The sequence below is a fragment of the Anolis carolinensis genome, chromosome 6 (genome assembly GCF_035594765.1).
Source record: "Anolis carolinensis isolate JA03-04 chromosome 6, rAnoCar3.1.pri, whole genome shotgun sequence".
Lineage (NCBI taxonomy): Eukaryota > Metazoa > Chordata > Lepidosauria > Squamata > Dactyloidae > Anolis > Anolis carolinensis.
In genome coordinates this window covers 40595367-40616133 of record NC_085846.1, presented here as the reverse complement: position 1 = coordinate 40616133, position 20767 = coordinate 40595367, and the positions used below count along the sequence as shown (strand labels likewise).

The window sequence follows — 20767 nt, the reverse complement described above, 5'->3', positions numbered from 1 at the left end:
GGAAGGAGATGTTGACAGCTGTGTCTGTAGGCTGCTTAAGATGTGCAAAGTCATGCAGTCATCAAGCTTGGAGCACGCTCCCCTCTCCATACGATTGCATCACTTCGCTTCTCTCCTGAAAGACTGTAAAATTGGGCTCCTGTCCAGCACTGTGAGACCAAGACACATTTTCCAGTAAAAGCAGAAATGGCAGTATGACAGGAAGAAAAGAAAAAAAAACAGATGAGAGAGGTAGACAAACCACAGATTTCCAGTTTTTTATTTTATTTTTTACAAAACCTGCTTGGGAAACATTTTTTGATGAAATACAGAAATGTTAGCTGTTCTTAAGTAAGTGAATGTTCTGTGAGAAATTAGTATATATTACACCAAAAGCCTCTGTGAACTGTTCCGCTCAGTAAAGAAGTGGGCAATAGCACTGTAAAATACCTGACAGACCACACTGAAGCACGACCACCCCATAAAGGGGTCAGGGCATTCTTCCGGCTTCCTCCTAAAACCCAGCCATTGTTCTAGGAGGCCAGTAGTTTGTTTTGAAGTAAAATACAAATGCTCCAAAGGAAAGAGATCATAAGAAGAGGGTGCAATGTTCCTTCCGAACTCACACTTTGGAGCACGCTTCAAAATTCCACAAGGCCTTTTAGTAATAAAAACAGGACCAGAATTACACAATGCCTTTTGAGCTTTGGACAATACAGGAAGAAAAGTTCGGTCCAAGATAAAGGGCATTGGTACAGTCAGCCATAATAATAGCTGGGCCGCTGAGAGCTGTATATAGTACATTTCCCTTTTGGTGTCCCCAAGCACAAGAAGAAAGGATGGGATTGGGGCATCCAAGTAACATATGATGGCCAAGTAAGTTCAAGGCTGCACTGTGTGATGTAGGGATGTCCATGTCCCTGCAGGGAGGGGAGGTCTCATCGCCGCCTGAAGGCCCGCGATATCCTCCAGGCATTGGGCTCCTCGTAACGGTTGTAAAGTGGCTCCAGACGCTGCTGCTTCTTCTGCTTGCTCAGTTTTGTGGGGTCAGAAACCTTAAAGAAGGCTGGGGCAAACTCCACCAGCCAGCGAGGATCTATGGTGGTGACTTCCCTCATATACTCCTTGGTTGTGAGCACTAATTCATGGTATACAACCCTGTAGAAAAAAGACAGAAAAGTGAAGACTCGAGTGAACTCAATTCATCCTTTTATTCCTGAATTAAGCTCTTACCTGTTTTCACTATACAAAATTTTTCAAACAGAAAAACAATACACCCTTACAACTAGTGCAAAGCTTCTTAGTATGGGCCGCAACCCCAAATGGAGTCGCCACAGCTTTATACTGAGGTTGTGACAGAGTTCTGGCAGGGAGTCTGGGTTTTTCCCCTTCCCTTGCCATCTTGAGAGTCTGGGGGAGAGTCTGTCTCCTCCTTCCCCGCTTTTTCCATCCTGTTGAGTTTTTTTTATCACAGCAAGGGACATAGACTCTAGGCTGGATTCTTCCTCTCCTCTTTTCACCTATTTTGCCTCCTGACTCAGATGTCCCACTTGTGCTTCACACTCCTCCCTTCCTCAGTATCTCAACTTGGTGCTGACATATCTGCCCCTGAAGGCTGGACATTCGAATTTATTTCCAAAATCTTCGCATAGTGGAAAAGAGAAATTGCTAAAAAAAATTCAAATGGTTTCAAAATACATTTATCAGTAAAGATTTGATTCGCATATGTATTTTATATTATCTGGGGTCACGCATTAATTTCTTAAGACAAAACAGAGTTGAAAAGGTTTTAGAAGCCCTAACCTAGTGAAGCTACAGATTTCACTAAAAGAAAGACTGAATCTCACTTTTAAAGTATGACATAAGTTTTTTTTAATCTTCTCTTCCCACATTTGACTACAAAATATCATACTCAAAAGCATTCATGCATTTATAATGTATGCCAATGTGACAAGAGCAAATGGGGAGGGGAACATATTTGTTGAAGAATGAAGACTCTCATTTTGTTTAGAATATAAACAAAAGCAGTTAACAAAAGTTTCAGGTGACAACAGCCAGTTTAAATTTATTTTGGAAAAATGTGTCTAAGACACCAGTAAAATCATGAAAACATGCACTTAGTTATGGTTGCCATCTGAAACAAAGCTAAATCCAAATTCATTTCCAAATTATAGATCTTGATCTTTCAAGGGACAAGGGGACCTACCTAGAAAAAATTCCCAGCTCTGTAATCCCACTAACAGTGGGACTGTGTTTATTAATCAGAAGCCAAATCCAAATCCGGGGGTGTGTGTGTGAAAGTATTGATCTTGACATTTAGAGAAAAGAGTTTGACACGTATTTCTCTCTTTTCCCCTTTTAGAATAATGGTCTAAAACTCTGCTACAGAATCTAAGAGAAGTCAAAATATCTCCCCTACAACCTGCCAGGTAGATACTGGGTTATGGCCATGAGCTCACCCTTAATTTTCAATTATACTATCCCATAACGGAGTTGGAAAAATTATGATCTTGGCAAAAGGGATCACTCATTTTATCAATTAGGAGTACAGCAGCAAGGTTATCACAAGTTAGACATATTCCAGAAGCTTAAATAAACCATGCTTCAAATGTTCCAAACACAAATAAAAAATAATACTGTTTCACAAATCAAACATTAGGGCCATTAGATTGGAAAAGTAACTTCCTGAAATCTCAAGAAACAGACATTTACATCCAACTCAGAATTATCACTTTATCTATTACTAAGGCAGCAAAAAGCCACACATTTTGCAAATGAACTCCATTCTCCACCTCTCTCTTACCATTCAGGCTGCCGATTGAAGAGGGCACTTGAGGGATGGATGTAGACCACCTGCTGATCAATCAAGGTCCGATAACCCTCCTGGGGATCTTTCTTGGCAGCATTGCGGAAGAAACCACTACAAATGGCTTTTTGGACTCGCACCGTTGCTTTTCCGCATGACACTACATCCAGCTTGTGCCTATCAAACCAGAAAAGTGGTAGAATGGTTTAATGCAGGTGCCTTTAAAATGATCATGTTTTTCTAAACCCCGTCTGCTTCATTCCTTCATCCTCTGCTAACTCTTACACAAGTTCCAACAAAGTCCCAGGAAAGAGGTGCTTAACCTTCATACCGAGGTGGGGAAAATGTCGTTTAATAGGCTAACGGCAGATTTGGAGATTGTTCCTTTCTTTTTTTTTTAAACGGATTAGCACATTTATCCTGTTTATTTTCATTTTCTTTGGAAATTATTTTATTTAGAAATTCTTGGTGGAATTGGCAACCAAAAGAAATTCTTCTGCCATCTGGGAATGAACTGGGGGCTCCTTCTTCTTCAACCACTATGTGACATATGTTGATCTGATCTTTCTTCCCACTACTTTTTCTACCCATTGATAGCACAGCTATCAACAATTCATTTGGTTTGAAATCCAACATGGGATTAGCTTTAACCATAATTCTTGAGTCTACAACCTCTGGCCTAATTTTTAGTCATATCCCTCCCTTCCCACCTCCTTTTTTCTTTTTGATACATCTCAGCCTCATGATGAATTCTGGAGAACTTGAATGCCAGCATTTTCAATGTTCCTTACAAAATTGTTGGGTTTTGCTTTTTCTCATTAACTAGCAACCTCTGTTTTTTTTTAAAAATCCAAGTCTAGCACTTCCTGAGAAAAGTTGGTTAGGTTCTGTCCCCTACTGTAAGCACATTCCTAACTTGTTAAGATTTTGGAAAACTTTACAGCACTGATGCAAGACCAGTTGTTTGTATTGTGTTTTCCAAAGAAAATGTCTTCTAGGTTCATGGAGTGCAACAACCTGCACATAAGCTAGCTAATGGGGATATGTGATAGCAAATGGCAGCAGGACAGCTCATTTGTTATTTTAATTTGTTTTAACCATATTAAGAGTTCTGATAATTTTTGCTTGAAAGAGAACAGATATAAAAAACACAACAATAAGAAATCACTTTGACTTAGTAGAATATAAAAATGATGATGTTAGCCACTCAAAGTCCCTATATATATGAGGAGATTCCTAGAGAGGTCTCTCACTTATCATGTCTCAAACCCATTAACTGAAGACCCCTTCCCTGTTAATATCCACTGAAGATCAAAGAATGACATTAAAGCAAATGCGGTATCACGTATATACAATTTAGAAAGACCATAGGAATAGTAGTAAAAGCAATGCTAAGAATAAGTGAAATACTAAGTTCAGGGGGCATAAAAAGGCCTAAAGAATAGCCCAGTCATCTCCTGGTACCTAAAGGATAACAATGAAGGTACTAATCAGATCATCTCTAGAAAGAAATTCTGTTTTTGGGGGAAAGGCCCAAGTGTCAGCACCTAGGGGAAAAAACACATCTCTGGTCAAGTCTCAATTATCAAACAAATTGTATGAGAAAAGTTGTTTCCTCAAGTAACTTAATTGCAGAAAATTTGGATCTTGTAAATGTTAGAATCAAGGCACTGTATCTTAGAACAAATTGAGAGCCTCTATCAGGTAAATCGGCCAGCACTGCTGACAGCCTCACTGCCATGTTTTATCAGGCTGAAATAGTCAAAGGTTCCAAAGATAAAGGGGAAAAAGTGGTCTAAACCCACCATTTTTCAGTGGAATCAATGTCCAGTTTACATCCTGGTTTAATCATATATTTTTCCTAGAAACTAAGATGATCAACAACTTGGCAAAACCACTACCCAATCCTTAATGGGGGGATTTATTAGGGAGGAAAAATGTTTGAAGATGCCTGAGGCTCACAAGTTCCTGCACAAGGCCAGTATGGTCTCCTAGCCCTTGGCTGTTGTCCAACCATGTTCTAAAGCTAATAAAGAGCTTTTTTCTCACACAACTACATTCTTACCTATCCATGATCCCCAGCATTTGTTTACGAATATCTTGGGCCCGACGTAGTGAGCGGGCTTGGATGAAGTTTTCATAGCACCAAGGATTTGAGAACTTGTTGTTCTTCCAAGAGTTATAAACAGCCAGAAGTGTGAGATGGTCACCTTCAGTTTGATGGAATTTGGCTTTCTTCTGGTCTGCAAGAGCTTGCTTGTCCTATACATGAGACAAGATATTAGTTTGATGCAACTGTCAGTGGGGAGCAACAAAATAAACCCTAAAGATCATTTTAAAAATAATTATCTTCTGGAGCTATTAATGTATTTTATAAAACATTAATTTGCAAAAGTTGGACAGTGAAGAAAGCTAACGGGATAATTCTGCACATACCACAGACTACCAAAACGACAAATAAGTGGGTTTGAGAACAAATTCAGCTTGATCTCTCCTTAAAAGCTAGAATGATCAAACTGAAACTACAATACTTTGGGAATATGAAGAGGTAGCATGACTCATTAGCAAAAAATGATAATTCTGAGTTACTTGGGAAGCAGTAGGAAACCAGGAAGACTACATCACAGGTGGATAGAATTAATTAATGAAGCCAAAGTTGTCAGGATTGTAGGGCAGTTGACAGCAGGGTGTTTGGAAGGCTTCTCACACATAAATAATAACTAATAATAATAAAATCACCCTAAATGAAGTTGACTTGACAGCAATTAATGACAAGTAGAATTAAAACTTGACCTGATTTTTTTGAATAACAAAAAAGTACAAATAGTGCCGTATTAAAAGCATTAACGTATTTAAGCAGTAAGAAGTAGTTAATCCTAAATACACACTGCAAGTTTGGTAACTGATTAGGCAACAATGAAACAGAGAATTAATGGTGAATCATTATATCACCACTCCATGTCTTCTTGTTGTTAAGCATACATTCTACCTCATCTTTCTGCTCTGAAATCAAAAAGCTGCTGCTAGGGAACTCAAGATGTGCACAGCTGACTTATGATAAGAATTAAGCTTTCAGCCCCCGGATTGAAGCATAAATTACTGTCCACATAACTAACTTTCTTTATTTTTTCTGGTATCACCTGGGCGAAGAAACAGCATACTGCCATCCTATTGTCATACTCCATAACATACCTTTGGCCGGTAAAATACATTCTGTACAGACAACATGGAGACAATGGTAAGCATCTCTTCACTGCAACCCAGGTGCACTGACATTATGAGCATCTTGCACAGCATGGGCTCTAGGGGAAATTCTGCCATCTGCATAATAGGAAGGAAAGAGCATAGAACCATAGAGTTAGAAGAGACAGCACAGACATTCGGTCCAACCCCTTGCCAGGCAGGAAAAGTACCCGCAACAGATGGTTATCCAGCCTCTGTTTAAAACAGTGGTTCTTAACCTGGGGTCCCCAGATGTTTTTGGCCTACAACTCCCAGAAATTCTAGCCAGTTTACCAGCTGTTAGGATTTCTGGAAGTTGAAAGCCAAAAACATCTGGGGACCCCAGGTTGAGAACCACTGGTTTAAAAGTTTCCAAGAAAAGAGTTTCCACCACACTCCAAGGCAGAGAGTTCTACTTCTGAACAGCTCTTACAGCCAGGAAGTTCTACCTAATGTTCAGGTGGAATCTCCTTTCTTGTAATTTGAGCCCATTGTTTGGTTGTTACACTAGTTTTATGCAGACATTTAAGAACAGATAACAATGGTCTCAACCTCAAATTGACTTTTTTTCCTTAAAAAACACTTCTTCCAACTTCTTGCCAGAAGCAGAATTAATCCTACAAAGCAAACACATTTACAGGCATACTTCAGTTAACAAAGTCTCTGATAAAGTAGCTCCTTTTTATAAAGTCATTTTATGTTCCCAGTCCTGCCCCTTTTCCTTTTCATCCTATGACAAACTGGAATTGTTAGTAGTATTAACAGTTGAAAGAGACTAAAGAAGAAACTTTTAGTGTTTGTTTGTAGCAGTAGGAAGCAAACAATAAATATATCCTGAGGTGGAAGACAGTGAAATATTTTATATCAGTTCTACTATAGCTGGGCCTACCTGCATGTCATAGGCAAGGTAAACAGTAGCTGCCTTGAGAATCCCTTACCAAGCAAAAAAGAGAGAAAAGGAAAAAGAAGCCTGTCTCACCAACTATCTGCAGCATGCTAAAAAAGCATACATTGGCCTCAAAATGGAAATCATAAAAGGTAAAAGCTGGGAAAAGAGAGAGGTACGGGGGGAGGGGGGGGAATCATGTCTGGATGTATTTTGGAAGAAGTTTCAAGCAGTATCCAGAAAGTCTGCAATTGTTTTATTTTAGTTATGTAAGGCTTACCAGACCTGGTTATTTCACATGTTCATTTTATTAGTTTTGGATACTGAAACATGTTGAACTACTCTTTCATTTTCTGGTATAAGAACCTATACCTATTCTTTCCATGGCACCAGTTTCTTTTAAAATACCCATCTCCAGGAATGATTTTGTTAACTGAGGTATACCTGTAGAAAACTGGATATAAACACAAGATGTTACACAAAGCCTTAGCCAAACTCTACTCTAGTTTGCACTCAAACCACAGTAGAGAGACTTGAATAAGGCAGAACCTACCCGGCGCCCAAGTCGAGTGAGTAGTCCCTCATCATCCAGGGCTCCCAAGGTGTAGAGCTGCTCCATTGCGGTGATGAGTGTTTCCATTGGGGGAGCATCCATGAAATCAAAAGAGAGCAGGTCATTGATTCCCATAGCCTGTAAGTATAAAAATGTGGAGTGGTGAGAAAGAGAGAATGAACATGAATGCTATGAGCATATCTGACAAGTAGTAAAGATTCATTCACGTGTTCTTAAAGGCATAATCAAAGATACATAGTGAAGCCTTCTGGTTATTAAATAATGAGAACTGACCTTGAGTGAAAGCACAGTGCTGGCCAAGTTGGTCCTCTGGATCTCAGGGACGTTGGTAGTCAGCATCTCATCACGGTAAGCACGCTCTGTGTAGAGCCGGTAGCATTTGCCAGGGCCTGTTCTCCCAGCCCTCCCAGCTCGCTGCTTTGCTTGAGCCTGAGGAAATCACCACAAAGAAACCACAGAGATGCACAAATTGCCTAGAGTGCTTTATTTAGTACCAGCAAGCTTGATAAGAGTACAAAACATGTGGCCCTTCTGATACTGGTCTGCAATTCCCATCACTCCTAAGCATCATAGCCAATGGGAAATAATGGGAAATAATATCTCAAGGGTCATATGTTATAGAAATACAGAAATAATTAGAAGTCTTGCAATCAAGACAGGCTGGACAAGAAGAGAAGTCAGAAAACTTCACTTACTAATGAGGCAACCGGATATGATACAGAGGAACGTAAAACCAGAAGATAGAACAAGGATAGGAAGCAGTCCAAGAGCAGCTTTATCGAATTAATGGTGGGTTTTAGTGTACAGCATTTAGCATCCTAATAATCTCCAGTTTCATTTTTAAAATATCATATTTCTAGCCCTTAGGATGATAACAGACTAAAAGGTGGGTAGGCATTGTTTTGTAGAATGAGGATGGAGGTGATGGTGGGAAGCATATTTTTAAACTTCACAGGGTTGAGCAAAATAAATGCATGCCATCTGGTAAAGTCCTGGTGTCTTCTTCCAGGTTCCAAGTAGAGCAGCCATCCAGCATACATTGCATACCTGGGAAATTGGTGTCACAACCAGCTGATCAATCCCAGTCTTGGAGTTGTATACTTTCTGCTTCACAAAGCCAGGGTCTACCACATAATAGATGCCATCAATTGTAAGCGACGTTTCCGCAATGTTTGTGGCAATGACTACCTGAATAAGGAAAAAAGGTTGACACATATTTGAGGTCAGACAATATGACAAGACAAGAAGAGATATCAAAGAGGGGCTTTACTGAAATTGTTTCTATCATACTCTATTCAGCTAAAGTCAGAGATAATGCATATTGGATTGCTTTGCAGAAACTGTCAGAGATGCCCTCTCTGGACATACAATATGAGCAGGGAGTGAAACAGTGGTTTTGCAGATCCATTAAATTGAATGGTAACATAAATCCAGGATTCAATGAGCAGCTCTGACTGGAATTACAAATAGGACTAAGCCGTAGGTCATACTGCAATAATGAGAGAAGTGCGTCCCTCCTAATGTTCTTAGTCTACAAATTTCATCAGACCCAGCCAGCATAAGAGAAGGGTGAAAAGAGGCTGTAGTCCAACAATTAGAGGAATGCATTTTCCTCTGAGATAAAGTTCTTGGGCTGAGAAATAACACTAGGTAACACGATTTTTGTTGCTAGGTTATATGTGCCATTTCCTAATTAGTTCTATCATAAAAGCATGCAAAAAGTGTATTATGCTGCAAAAACTTTGCTTTTGCTATCTGCACAAGAGGTTAAAATGGCATATGTAAGGTTAAAATGGTACATTGAAAGGTTAAAAATGACAGCCATAAAAATGAAGTTTCTGGAGTGTAAAAACTACTTTCCAAGTTAGTACACAATTAAACAGGAAATAACACTTTTAAACCAGAAACAGATTTTCCCCACATTTTGTTACACAGTGTATTTTTTTTTTAAAAAACTGACAGTCAGATTTAGACAGCAAAACAGCAAGAACGCTTCAACATTTGAAAGTGAGATCGTTGAGTTTCCAAAAAAAAGGAGCACAATCATCACTAAAATCAGCATTATCAGGATGCAGCAAGCACAAAACTAATTTTTCAAAAAACAGGATTCATTAAATTAGCCAAATTTCTGCCCTAAGTCAATGAATGAAAAGCATTATTTTAAAAAATGAAGTTAAAATATACAGAAGAATGTGGCTTGCTAGACACATGGCTTGTATGAAGGGAAGTCCTGCTTTGACCATCCAACTATAGTGATCCCACTATTAGCTAACATTCCAAAGAAAGGACTATCACTGTTGGGATGCGGCATTTAATCAATGGGCACTTAATCTGACTCAGAAGAAGCTTCTCTTATGCATCATATTATATTGAGACAATTCATTGTGTTAGAAAACGTAGGGACATTTACTTTTCGGCTGCCTGGGGGAGCCGGATCAAAAATCCGTGTTTGCATCTCACTTGGCAGGGCTGAATAGACAGGCAGGATGATCAGCTCAGGCACATCCGGACCTAAGGACTTCATCCTCTCATAGAGGATTTCACAGGCAGTGTCGATCTCCTCCTGGCCAGTTAAAAACACCAAGATGTCTCCTGCAAAAAGGTAAACCAATCCCTATGGTTAGGCCCACTCATAGGTAGCTCAGGCCCCAACTCCACAGATAGAATTGTAAGATCACGGTCCTACTTTCTCACTTATGCCATCAAGTCGGTTTTCAGAAATGAACTTTTGACTAAATATTGAATGTGCCTCTTACTGAGCATGCATGGGCAGCACAAGAGAGGGACAAGGGGAGAGCAGATAAGCCCCACTAACTCCCCTCAGCAGGAGTAGTAAAGGTATTTATAGTGCAAATATGGCAAATTAACTGGGTGAAAATGTGACAACTTCACAACACTTCTTTGCAATTGGGGACGATAAACTTAAGATCAGTCTCAGTCCATACCTGGTGGCTCTGTCAAGTGGATCTGCATGACTGTGATGAGGCTGGCATCCAGGTAATCGGTCTCTGGTTCCTTAGTATAAAGAATCTCAACTGGATACGTCCTGCCTGGGATGGTGAAGATGGGGGCCTCATAGAAGTATTGAGAGAACTTGACAGCATCTAAGGTGGCTGATGTCACAATCAATTTCATGTCTTGTCTCTTCTGAACTGTCTGCAGGAGACAAATATTAATAGGGTGATGTCAAAAAAAAAGGCACCAGTTTTTGAGATACAGAACATACACCATCTACCAGTCATTATCTGTTCATCCACAGAAACACATGATATCCACATCTGAGAAACTAGAGTTGATTAGGTCTATCCAACGCAATTTTCTGAATCATTGCCCCAAATAACCCCAGGAACAAGTCTAAAAAGGATGATGCCTTTTTTTTTTTGGTTAGGATGTGTAATTAATACATTAGTTTGAGTGGAAGAGGAAAGCTTTGAATAAGTGCATACCTTTTTCAGGAGACCAAAGAGCACATCCGTGTGTATGGTGCGCTCATGGGCTTCATCCAGCATGATGATTGCATATTGTGTCAGATCAGGGTCGATGAGGCACTCTCGCAGCAGCATACCATCTGTCATGTACTTAATCACAGTCTCAGGGCTGGTGCAGTCCTCAAATCGGATGGTGTAGCCAACCTGAAAGCAAGAGGAGGGGGAGAAACAGTAATGGGGAGCTGCTTTCACTCTAGTACACTGGCACTCAATCCAGTTTTTTTGCAAAAAATGTTGAGTAATAGAAGTTTAACAGAACTGGGGAATCTCAAGCTACTGAATCTGAACTGGGCTCTTGCTGTGCCTTTTATGGTGGTTCTGAAACCAACCACATCTGCACGTCACTCAAAGGAAACAAGCTGAACTATGTGGGTTTCACAATTCAGTACCTACACCACATAGGAATAAAAACAGTATCACATTCAAAAATAAGCACCTCACAAGTGTGCCATTAAAGCAAGATATTGCAAGTTTCTAGCCCTTCAGACTGTGAAGAGTCCAGATCCCTAGAAGAAATCTACATAAGTAGAAATGGGTTTTTCTGAGCTGGTGTAGAATGCGGCATCCATGTTCTGCACAGCTAACAGAATAGAATTAATTTTTCAACTAACAGGCCACAAGCAACGGTATATCGTTTATAAAGGTGGTCCAATTTATTATTATTTTAAAATTTTTATTGGGATGACTTACCTCCTGGCCCAAACAGCAACCAAACTCCTCTGATACCCTCTTGGCAACAGACATGGCAGCCACTCGGCGAGGCTGAGTGCATCCTATCTTTCCACGGGAGGTGTAGCCAGCTTCAGCAAGGTACTGGGTGATCTGCGTAGTTTTCCCAGAACCAGTTTCTCCAATGACTATCAGAATTTGGTTGTCATGGACGGCCTGAAAGCAGGAAGATTTTGAAGAAGGAAGGTTTATATGACAATAGGTTCATAAGTAAGATTATTACATTCACACATCTTCCAATTTTTATTTCTGTGTTTAAAAATGGAAAACATACATCCTGTTCCTAATAACTTTGGAGTTTGTTTTTAAATCACGTTAGTAAAATCAATGATGCAGAAATGGGCCTACAAATCCAAGCAAAAATGAGAATGCCGTCCCAAAAAATTCAGCCTTTCGGAAGAAATTACTGCAAAATCGGATCCTATAAATCTAAACTTGAAATAGCTTTTTAGGTTCATCTATTACTGCAAGAGAAATTGAACAGGCATCCCAGGCCACATAAACGTTTTTTACAACCCATTTTATACATAAATTTTATCATGTATTCTGAAAATTCCCTACATGACAACTTTGGGTGTTATGCTTGCTGACTTAGGTTTTGAATATCTGTAACAGCAAATCTGTGTGCAGAGATCATTTTCATCTATGTAGACGCCTTTCAAGTTTATATATTACAAGTCTCACTGAATAATTTTATTCATCTTATTGTGTACTGTTTTATTCTCTGGAGTGCAATTTACTGGGGATATTTTAAATAAAAAAGACAGTAACATATTAAATTGCATCATCATCACCAACTGGAAGTTTTGGGTTTTCTACTTGCAGAATTTAAAGATAGGCAAGCAATATTCTTTATATACTCTTGGAATCTGGCACAGAAGTGATGTCTCTGGTACAAATTAGAACAGCGGAGGTGGCTGGAATTGAGGGTGCTTTGGCACAATTCAAACCAAGTCTTTTCAAGTCTTACCTGAATAAGCTGATCCTTCAGACGGAAAATAGGGAGACTTTCCCGCTGCTCGATAATTGACAGCTGAGTTTTTTTGCCATAAGAAGCTTTATTGCCCCCAAAAGCATGTTTCTTCCACTCTGGGATATCGTTGGGCATCATGCCGATACCCCGCATGTTAGCAGCAATTTGCCTTCCATCCACTGGGAATGAGAGAAATAAAAATCAATTAACATTGTAACTCAATCTATTCTTTGGTAATATATATAGGCAGTAAAATAGAAAGAGATACCCCCTGGAGGGAACAGAGATGACAATATGGATTCATGCAACAGAAAAAGAAACATAAAGAAAAATAGTACATAATTTTCCCTCTCTGGCATACACACCATTTTTCAAGCTGATGACATATAACTAGTTCTACTGCTACTCTCCCAACAAAGACCCACTGAGCAAAACATTGCCAAAATGAGCTTGTGCATAACTGTATATGAGTAGCTTGTGAATATTCAGCTCAAGACAAGTTATGCTAGGAGCGGATGGGCGACAATGTTGGAGGCATGCTGGCTGAGATCTATTTATACAACTGGGTGAGGTGTATTCATATACGTGGAGAGGGGTCTCTGAACAGCACTCGGGGCAAAAAAAGGGAAAAAAAGAAACTCACTTTGTATTGATAGACCAAACCAAAAGATCACTGATTCCCCTTAATGACTAACCATTATTTTCTAGGCAGAAACCTAGAAATATTTAGAGGCTAGGCCTATTAAACTCTAAATGTTTATTGTTATTATACATATTATTTATACCTCGTCTTTTCCATGTGGGGAATAAAGGTGGCTAACAATCAAGGACTACCGGTAGTATATTTAAAAGAACAGAGCAAGAATCATGAGATAGCACAGTTCTTCATAAGATCTTTTGACTTGTTCTAGACCAATGGTTCTCAACCTGTGGGTCCCCAGATGTTTTGGCCTTCAACTCCCAGAAATCCTAACAGCTAATAAACTGGCTGGGATTTCTGGGAGTTGTAGGACAAAACACCTGGGAACCACAGGTTGAGAACCACTGTTCTAGACCATGGGTGGAAGTTAGAGGCTACCTATCACATTGGCCTCCAGGAGATGATGGCGTACTGCACCTACTGTTTCTCTCACTCTATCCCCCCCCCCTCTCTATCATCATCATCATCATCATCATCATCATCATCATCATCATCATCATCTCCAACTTGTCCTGGGCATCCTCTAATGTGCATGATTGCATTTTTACTATGTTTGGGAACTCAGGTGCATTTTACACTCACATGAAGTCTTTTTTCAACAGGAAGTGACTTTTTTCTGTTTACAAAAATGTCCTAAATTGGCCCATGGGGAATAAGAATGTAGCAAAAATGTCAGTCTCTGCAACCTCTAATCAGGCTTGAGCAAGCTTCGACTCTCCAGGTGTTTTAGACTTCAACTCCCAGAATGCCCAGACAGCTTACCAGCTTTTAGGAATTGTGGGAGTTGAAGTCCAAAACACCTGGAGGGTCAACATTTGCCATGCCTGCCAGAGAAGATGTCTGGGGGAATTTGGGGGCCAAAAATAGTACTTGCTTTGCCCTATGCCACAAAGACAATTGGGTCTGTATACAGCCCAAGGGATGTGTTTCTCTTAGGACCCTTCCTTCCACACAGCCATATAGCCCTGAATATTAAGGCAGAAAAATCCCACAATATCTACTTGGAATTGGGTTATCTGAGTCCACACTGCCATATATTCCACTTCAAAACAGATAATGTGGGATTTTATTCAGCTGTGTGGAAGGGACTGAATTTCAAGAATTCAAATATTTCACAACAGGAAGGTAATTCTCTGTTAATGTATTCTACAGCCTCAGTCTATGCAGGCTTGCTAAATACGTTTCATGAATGTTACTGCTAAATAAGGACACAAAGAATTAACATCTCAGAAGATGATGTGTACATTTTAAATAACCAAAATAAAGTTAGAAAATGATCTGACATACCATCTGGAAGGGGATCCACCCAGTGTTTATTGAGTCCCATGGGGATGGAATCCATTTCTGCTTCCCGCTGAGCTTGCTTCAATTCTCGCCTCTCTTTAGCGAGGGCACTTTGCATCATGGCAGCTTGAGACAAAGAGCCATCAGGATTCTGGAATTAACAAAGGAAAACCTTGATGTTCTATTTCTTGCTTCAGAACTTAATGTGCTCCTGTGAAAGAAGCCGTTGTCACCTAAAGCACAACAGGCCTTCTTAAAATCAACCTCATTTTTCATCCTTAGAAGGATGAGAAGAGCTTGATTGGAAAAATCAGGTTTTTCCTTCTATTTACAGACAAGCAAAGAAAAGAAGGATGTGAAAGCTATTTCAGACTTAATTATGGATGGGAGGAGAAGAAAAAGGGATTTAGGAATTGACATAGGAAGGGAAAGGGAGAAAAAAGAATGGAACATTGAGACAAAAAAATCAGAGCAAAGTCTTGGGCAAGAAGGCAGACAGGTCTTAGCAGAGGAGATGCTGAGGATTCCTAAATTTGGTGTGAACACAGAAGCCATAGCAATGATGATTAGTGAAATAGGTGGAAGATGAATAGGAGAACAGAAAGAATTTCTAGTAGACAAATTAACCAGTTCTTTTATTGTCAGCTGCACTTGTGGTACTAGAAGATCTTTTCACAATCCTCAATAGCAACAAATCCCAATTCTAAACTATGATTCTATACACATTCCTAATTTTTCATCACTAATAGTAGTTATTCCTTTACCTTCACAATCTTGATGGGGCTCATGTCCATGCTCTGCTTCGTATGCCCCCTAAGGAATGGTGGCTCCTCTTCTACTAATTCAATTTCCAGATCTTCATCTAAAAGGCAGAATCAAAACTTCATTCTAAGTATATCACAATGTCAAATAAAGTATTCTCATTCTTCTTAATAAGCTCTCCCCTTCTTTTCCAAATAGATGGATTGGCACCTAGCAGCCTGTAAACACCTCAAAGAAAATGCCAACTCCTCACCACCACCACCCATTCTTCTTAAAGGAAGTCCCCATTTTGGGCTATAGAACAGATATAGAAAGTATAATGAAAAATACTCCCCGCCCCTCCACAATACACACAAAGGCATTAGAGAATGACTTAGGGAAGGACCTCTGTTACAACTCCTGAATTCAGTGTGTACAAATTGTATAGACTATCAAAGGACTCAGCATTATCATTACCTTCCTCGTCGTCAACCTTTGGGAGAATTCCTGTTTCTTCGTCAAAGTCAGGGAATTCCTCCTTGGAAAGTACATTTGCAGCGATCATCTGGGATAGATGACAGGAGAGTATTTTCAAACTCAGCACAAAGTAATGCTTATCTTGTTTTGGACACAGCATGCTGCAATAAAAGCTACCATCCTCTTTAAATTTGTACAAGAACTCGAGTAAATAGGAACTTCTGAGACAATCTACAACTGCTGATTTACAAGGGTCTGCAAATATTGCACTCCATGTCCCCTTTCCATAAACATGACCATCTAGCCCAGTGGTTCTCAACCTGGGGGGTCCCCAGATGTTTTGGCCTTCAACTCCCAGAAATCCTAACAGCCGGTAAATTGGCTGGGATTTCTGGGAGTTGTAGGCCAAAACACCTGGGGACCCACAGGTTGAGAGCCACTGATCTAGTCACTCCCATCAGCTTTAATGACTTTTAAAAAGGGAGATCTGACAAATTCACTAAGAATAGGTCTGGCACCTTCTATGAATACATACATCAGAATTTCCCATTTCAGAACAAAGCCCCCATTCACTACATGGTAATGGGCATGATTTTTAGTATGTTTTATTTGTTGCAATGACTTCTGGAAAGGCAGTGAAGGAAGCACTTAAATTCCAAATCTGAGGCTCATGACAGAAAGGGGCCCTTGTTGCCACTCATGACATATTAAGACAAGAGAAAAGAATCTTTGCAGATCATATTTAGCTTCTTAGTATTAAACGAAGTCTCATGTACAACACAGTACATGTAGTAGTCTAGCTTGGTTGTTAATATGGAAAATAGAGGTCAGACTCGGCGTGAGTTGGTAAAAGAAGCTTCAAGTCATGGATGCCACCGAAGTACACAGGATAAGGGCTGTATGTAGCAACTCCACCATGTCCCCTTAAATAAAATGAGCACTTTGACATGTCAGAGCAGATGTCACTGAAATCTGCAGATAATTGGACTGATGGTCTCAAAGGTTACAGAAGGAAGCTCAACTAAGCATTTAGAAAGCACGGATTGTGGCTGCTAATGCATTCTGCGGCTAGCCCAAAAGTTTACAAATAATTTCACAGGTTCTAAATCTTCCATTTGACTTGAAGAATACGATGAGCGATCAGTTCCTGAAGCAGAAATTGTTACCTGCTTGATCTCCCATTTCTCTGGGTCTGAAATGCGAGTGAGACGTTTCCGCTCCAGTGTATCATCTTCAACTTCTGGAGCACTGACCAAAGAGAGGTGAGTGGGCCGATCTGGATTTCGCATGGCTGTCTCCTCTGACTCTCCCACAAGGTTCCGACGTCTGTTTGGGTTTAAATCTTCCCCTGTATCTTGATCTACGTCCTAATGCAATCAGAAGTTACACATATCCCACAAGGTGTAATAAAATGAAGCTTTATTTTATAAAACATTTTAAATTCATCTAATGTTGTAATCAGCCTGCAGCATAACAGTTGATTACATTGAAAAGGGTATGACTATGCTTCATATTGACCATAGCAGTTTCTGTTTGTGCTGGTTGTTATATTAGGGGGTCAATATTAGGCACTGTTGGAATAAGAATGATTCTTGCAACAGACTCCTGACCACTCCCACTCATATCCACTTCATTAAAACTGTTAGTGAGAGAGGGAAAGGCAGATTAAATAACTAGTGTATTGCCCAAGACATTCATTGCAGGGCAGGATTATATATTTCAAGTCAGGGCCAGAAACAGCATCCTAGCACCATAGTCCCAAGAAATGGGAGCAAGAGGTAAATGGTAGTTTTTGTTTTTATTTTAAACTTATTTACAACATTGCATTAATCTTCAACAGCTGATTACTGAAAGTGCCAGAAGCAAACAGGCAACTGCTGAAAATAAATAGTTTGGCATTGACTGCAGTAAAATTTACTGACCATACCCCTCAGCTCTTGGATCAAACGAAAAACAGAATCTATATTATAAACCCAAAGAAAAGAATAGTGATGAATGGTGACTGTAAGAGAGATGAGGCAGCACAGGAACAACGGAAGCCTAAGATGGCTTGGCTGAGGAGGACACTCTTAAAGGGTGTTTCAGGAATAGCATGGCAAATAGGTCAAATGGGGTAATAGGACTGAAGCAGAAACAGAAGGGATATAGGTTAACACGGAGTGGAAGAGCTTCTCTTACCTTCATACTGAGGCTGGTTTTAGAGCCTGTGAAGGACAACACTTTGACCTTGACCCTCTGTCCTTTGCTCACCACATCAGCCACATTAGCAACACGTCCCTCACGGCGTAGCTCTGAAATATGGACCAATCCTTCCCAGCGCTTTCTAAAGGGAAACATGAAATATCCAAGTGTGAAAATAGTCAGCAAATGCTTGCTGTACCTCAAGCTGAAAATTCCTAATGTTTTAAACTGCAACTCTACCCACAGTAAAAGGATCACCCATGAAGGGCTATAACCAACAAAGCCCTAAAAGCAAGGAAAGGACTTTTTGTTTTGGAAGGTCTTTGAGAATTGATTGCTCATAGGAAAGGGCCTTTAATAATGTATTGTATTCATATTTGTTGTTTTCCTTGGATATCTTTTTTCTGTTATTCACAATTCATTTGTATTCTGACAAGACCCTATATGAAAACACAATTTGACATAAATTCATGGTGGAGAAATTTAAAAATTTCTGAAAAACATCCATTAATAAAAGAATACTTTTTAAAAAATTATTAAGAAAGTTTTAATAAAGGAATACTGAACCTGTTAAACTCTTAGCAAATTAGAAAAAATGGAAAAAGTGGAGATATGATAACTTGATATGCATTTGAATGCTCTGTTGAAATTAGAGGCTGAGGCTTAATGGTGAAGTATTTTGGGGACAGGCTACATTGCAAAGAAGTATATGCTTATTTCTTTTTTTAAACTAAAGTGCTCTCAAGTGGAGAGCACTTAAAATGGTTTGTTTTCACCAAAACATGTGATCTAACTCTGCAAAAGTAAGTATAGTGTAAGTAAAACAAAGTTAACGTTTCAGAATGAAGAAAGTTAACCAGTTCTCTGAAAGTAGTTCTGTATAATCATAATAATTCATAACAGTTGATAAAATGATGGAAAAATACTGAATTATGTTACTTTATATGGTACGATAGGACAATGCTCAGTACAATTAAATGTCTTCCTTGCTCCCTTTTTCAGATTTGCATAGATCAGCAGCACATAGAAATGAAAGGTAACAGCCACATTTTATCAGCTACCTGAGACCTTCAAGCTGGACAAAGCAGCCAAACTGCATGATGCTGGTGACTTTGCCATTGTAGATGTCCCCAATGGAAGGTTCTTCTGGTGGGGGCCGGTCCACATGCTTATCCCTCCATCGCTCATTGGCTTTCTCTGCAGGCTTTTCTCGTTCCTTGTGGTCCCAACTGGGGCTTCTGCTCCTGGAGCGGTATCTGGATTTACCCTTATGTCGATCCCTTGTACGGGAGCGAGAGGAAGACTTCCGCTTTCGTTTTCGATCCCGATCCCTACTACGACTGCGACTCCTGTGTTTTTTCTTGGATCTAACAACAACAAGTATTAAGATCACATTCACATCCACTTTTCTTCGGAGGCCATGTTAATACACTACAATTAATTAGCGAGACTATGGCTCCCAGAAGTCACCATCTTTGGATGAATCACATCTCATACACAGGATGTAGATTTTAAAAGTCCACATTATCATTTATTTGCTTAAATATTGCCCTATGTAACAGATCATGCTTAGGTTGGGGATGGGAATGTGCTCAACGCCCCCACCCCCACCCCGCCAAAGAGGGGCATTTTTGTTAAAAGGAAAGAAAAGATAAACAAACCCATGGAATATATCAGGTTGGAAGGACATGTTGATGGATAGCTCCTCAAGGTCCCATGGATGGCCAATGTGGCCCCTCAAATGTAGCAGTTTCCCACCCCAGTTTAGGTAGAAAAGAATTTTAAGCAGGGGCAAGATGGTGGTAGGGGATCATTTCTCAAGCATTTCTCTGCACTATTAGATCAAGGTATATTTGAACAAAATGGATTTTCTGAACTACTGCAATCTAGCTTCCAAATAGGTTCATGCATCAATGCACCTTAATCAACTATAGGCAAGATAGATTCTGCATGTAAGTTGGAACAGGTACATTTTTAAGTGTAACCCCAGCCATTTTTTTTAGTTTTGGATAGTATAGGGAAGGGATAACACCCCTGCAAAGTTTATGCCCCTGTTCAGAAGATTTCACCTCACTTTTTGTCCCTATTATAATTGGATTTTGAAAATTTTGCGTTGTTATGGAAACAAGGATTGGTGGGAAAGCTTCAGTGGAGACACTATTTCCCCATAACAATTCTTTCAGGAGTGAATTTCCCTTCTGAGGGGTAGATTTCTCTCACTTCCTGTTGTTTCACCCCCATTTGTAACTAGGAGTCATATGTAAGTGAGATGTTTGTTAATTGGGGAGTGCCTGTAATAATTCTATTCTAGAATGAACATGGGAAATGTATTCTGCTGATCCTCTTCAGTTCTTTCAGTATCTGTATGTATGTTGTTTGTGTGTATATATATATGTGTGTGTGTGTATGTATATATGTATACACACACACACACACCGTATATATATATTTAAATCTGATTGGATTTTGGGGACATTTTTCTGAAGATGACATAAGGGAGATGTACTGATGCTCACTGATATTCCTGTTTTAGAGTTCCACAGGGCAATGTCATCTTCCACCACCCTCATATTATGTTGCTGAAGCCATCTGCTATCTGAATCTAGGAATCATGGAGTGAGCCAAGGAGACAGAGCACTGGAAGAAAGCAGGGGTTGAAACTGAAGGACAAAGTCAGAAGTCACAGCAGAAAAGCAAGCCTTGTGTGTTCTTTGAACAAACCAGAAC

At 39.7% G+C, this 20767-nt stretch overlaps 1 protein-coding gene across 1 annotated transcript in view; it reads right to left on the bottom strand.

Annotated features, from left to right (window-relative positions):
- Positions 1-243: 243 nt before the first annotated feature.
- dhx8 (DEAH-box helicase 8) overlaps positions 244-20767 on the bottom strand; it is a 32087-nt gene continuing 11563 nt past the window's right edge. The window contains exons 6-23 of the mRNA XM_003222381.4: positions 19102-19407; positions 18038-18182; positions 17026-17226; positions 15860-15947; positions 15406-15503; positions 14645-14792; positions 12655-12836; positions 11646-11840; positions 10914-11099; positions 10413-10623; positions 9878-10059; positions 8515-8655; positions 7741-7896; positions 7447-7584; positions 5978-6106; positions 4851-5047; positions 2783-2962; positions 244-1137 (exon numbers count right to left, since the gene is read on the bottom strand). Coding sequence (XP_003222429.2) covers positions 918-1137; positions 2783-2962; positions 4851-5047; positions 5978-6106; positions 7447-7584; positions 7741-7896; positions 8515-8655; positions 9878-10059; positions 10413-10623; positions 10914-11099; positions 11646-11840; positions 12655-12836; positions 14645-14792; positions 15406-15503; positions 15860-15947; positions 17026-17226; positions 18038-18182; positions 19102-19407 — 3103 coding nt within the window. The 3' untranslated portion in view covers positions 244-917. The remainder of the gene's footprint in view (positions 1138-2782; positions 2963-4850; positions 5048-5977; positions 6107-7446; positions 7585-7740; positions 7897-8514; positions 8656-9877; positions 10060-10412; positions 10624-10913; positions 11100-11645; positions 11841-12654; positions 12837-14644; positions 14793-15405; positions 15504-15859; positions 15948-17025; positions 17227-18037; positions 18183-19101; positions 19408-20767) is intronic.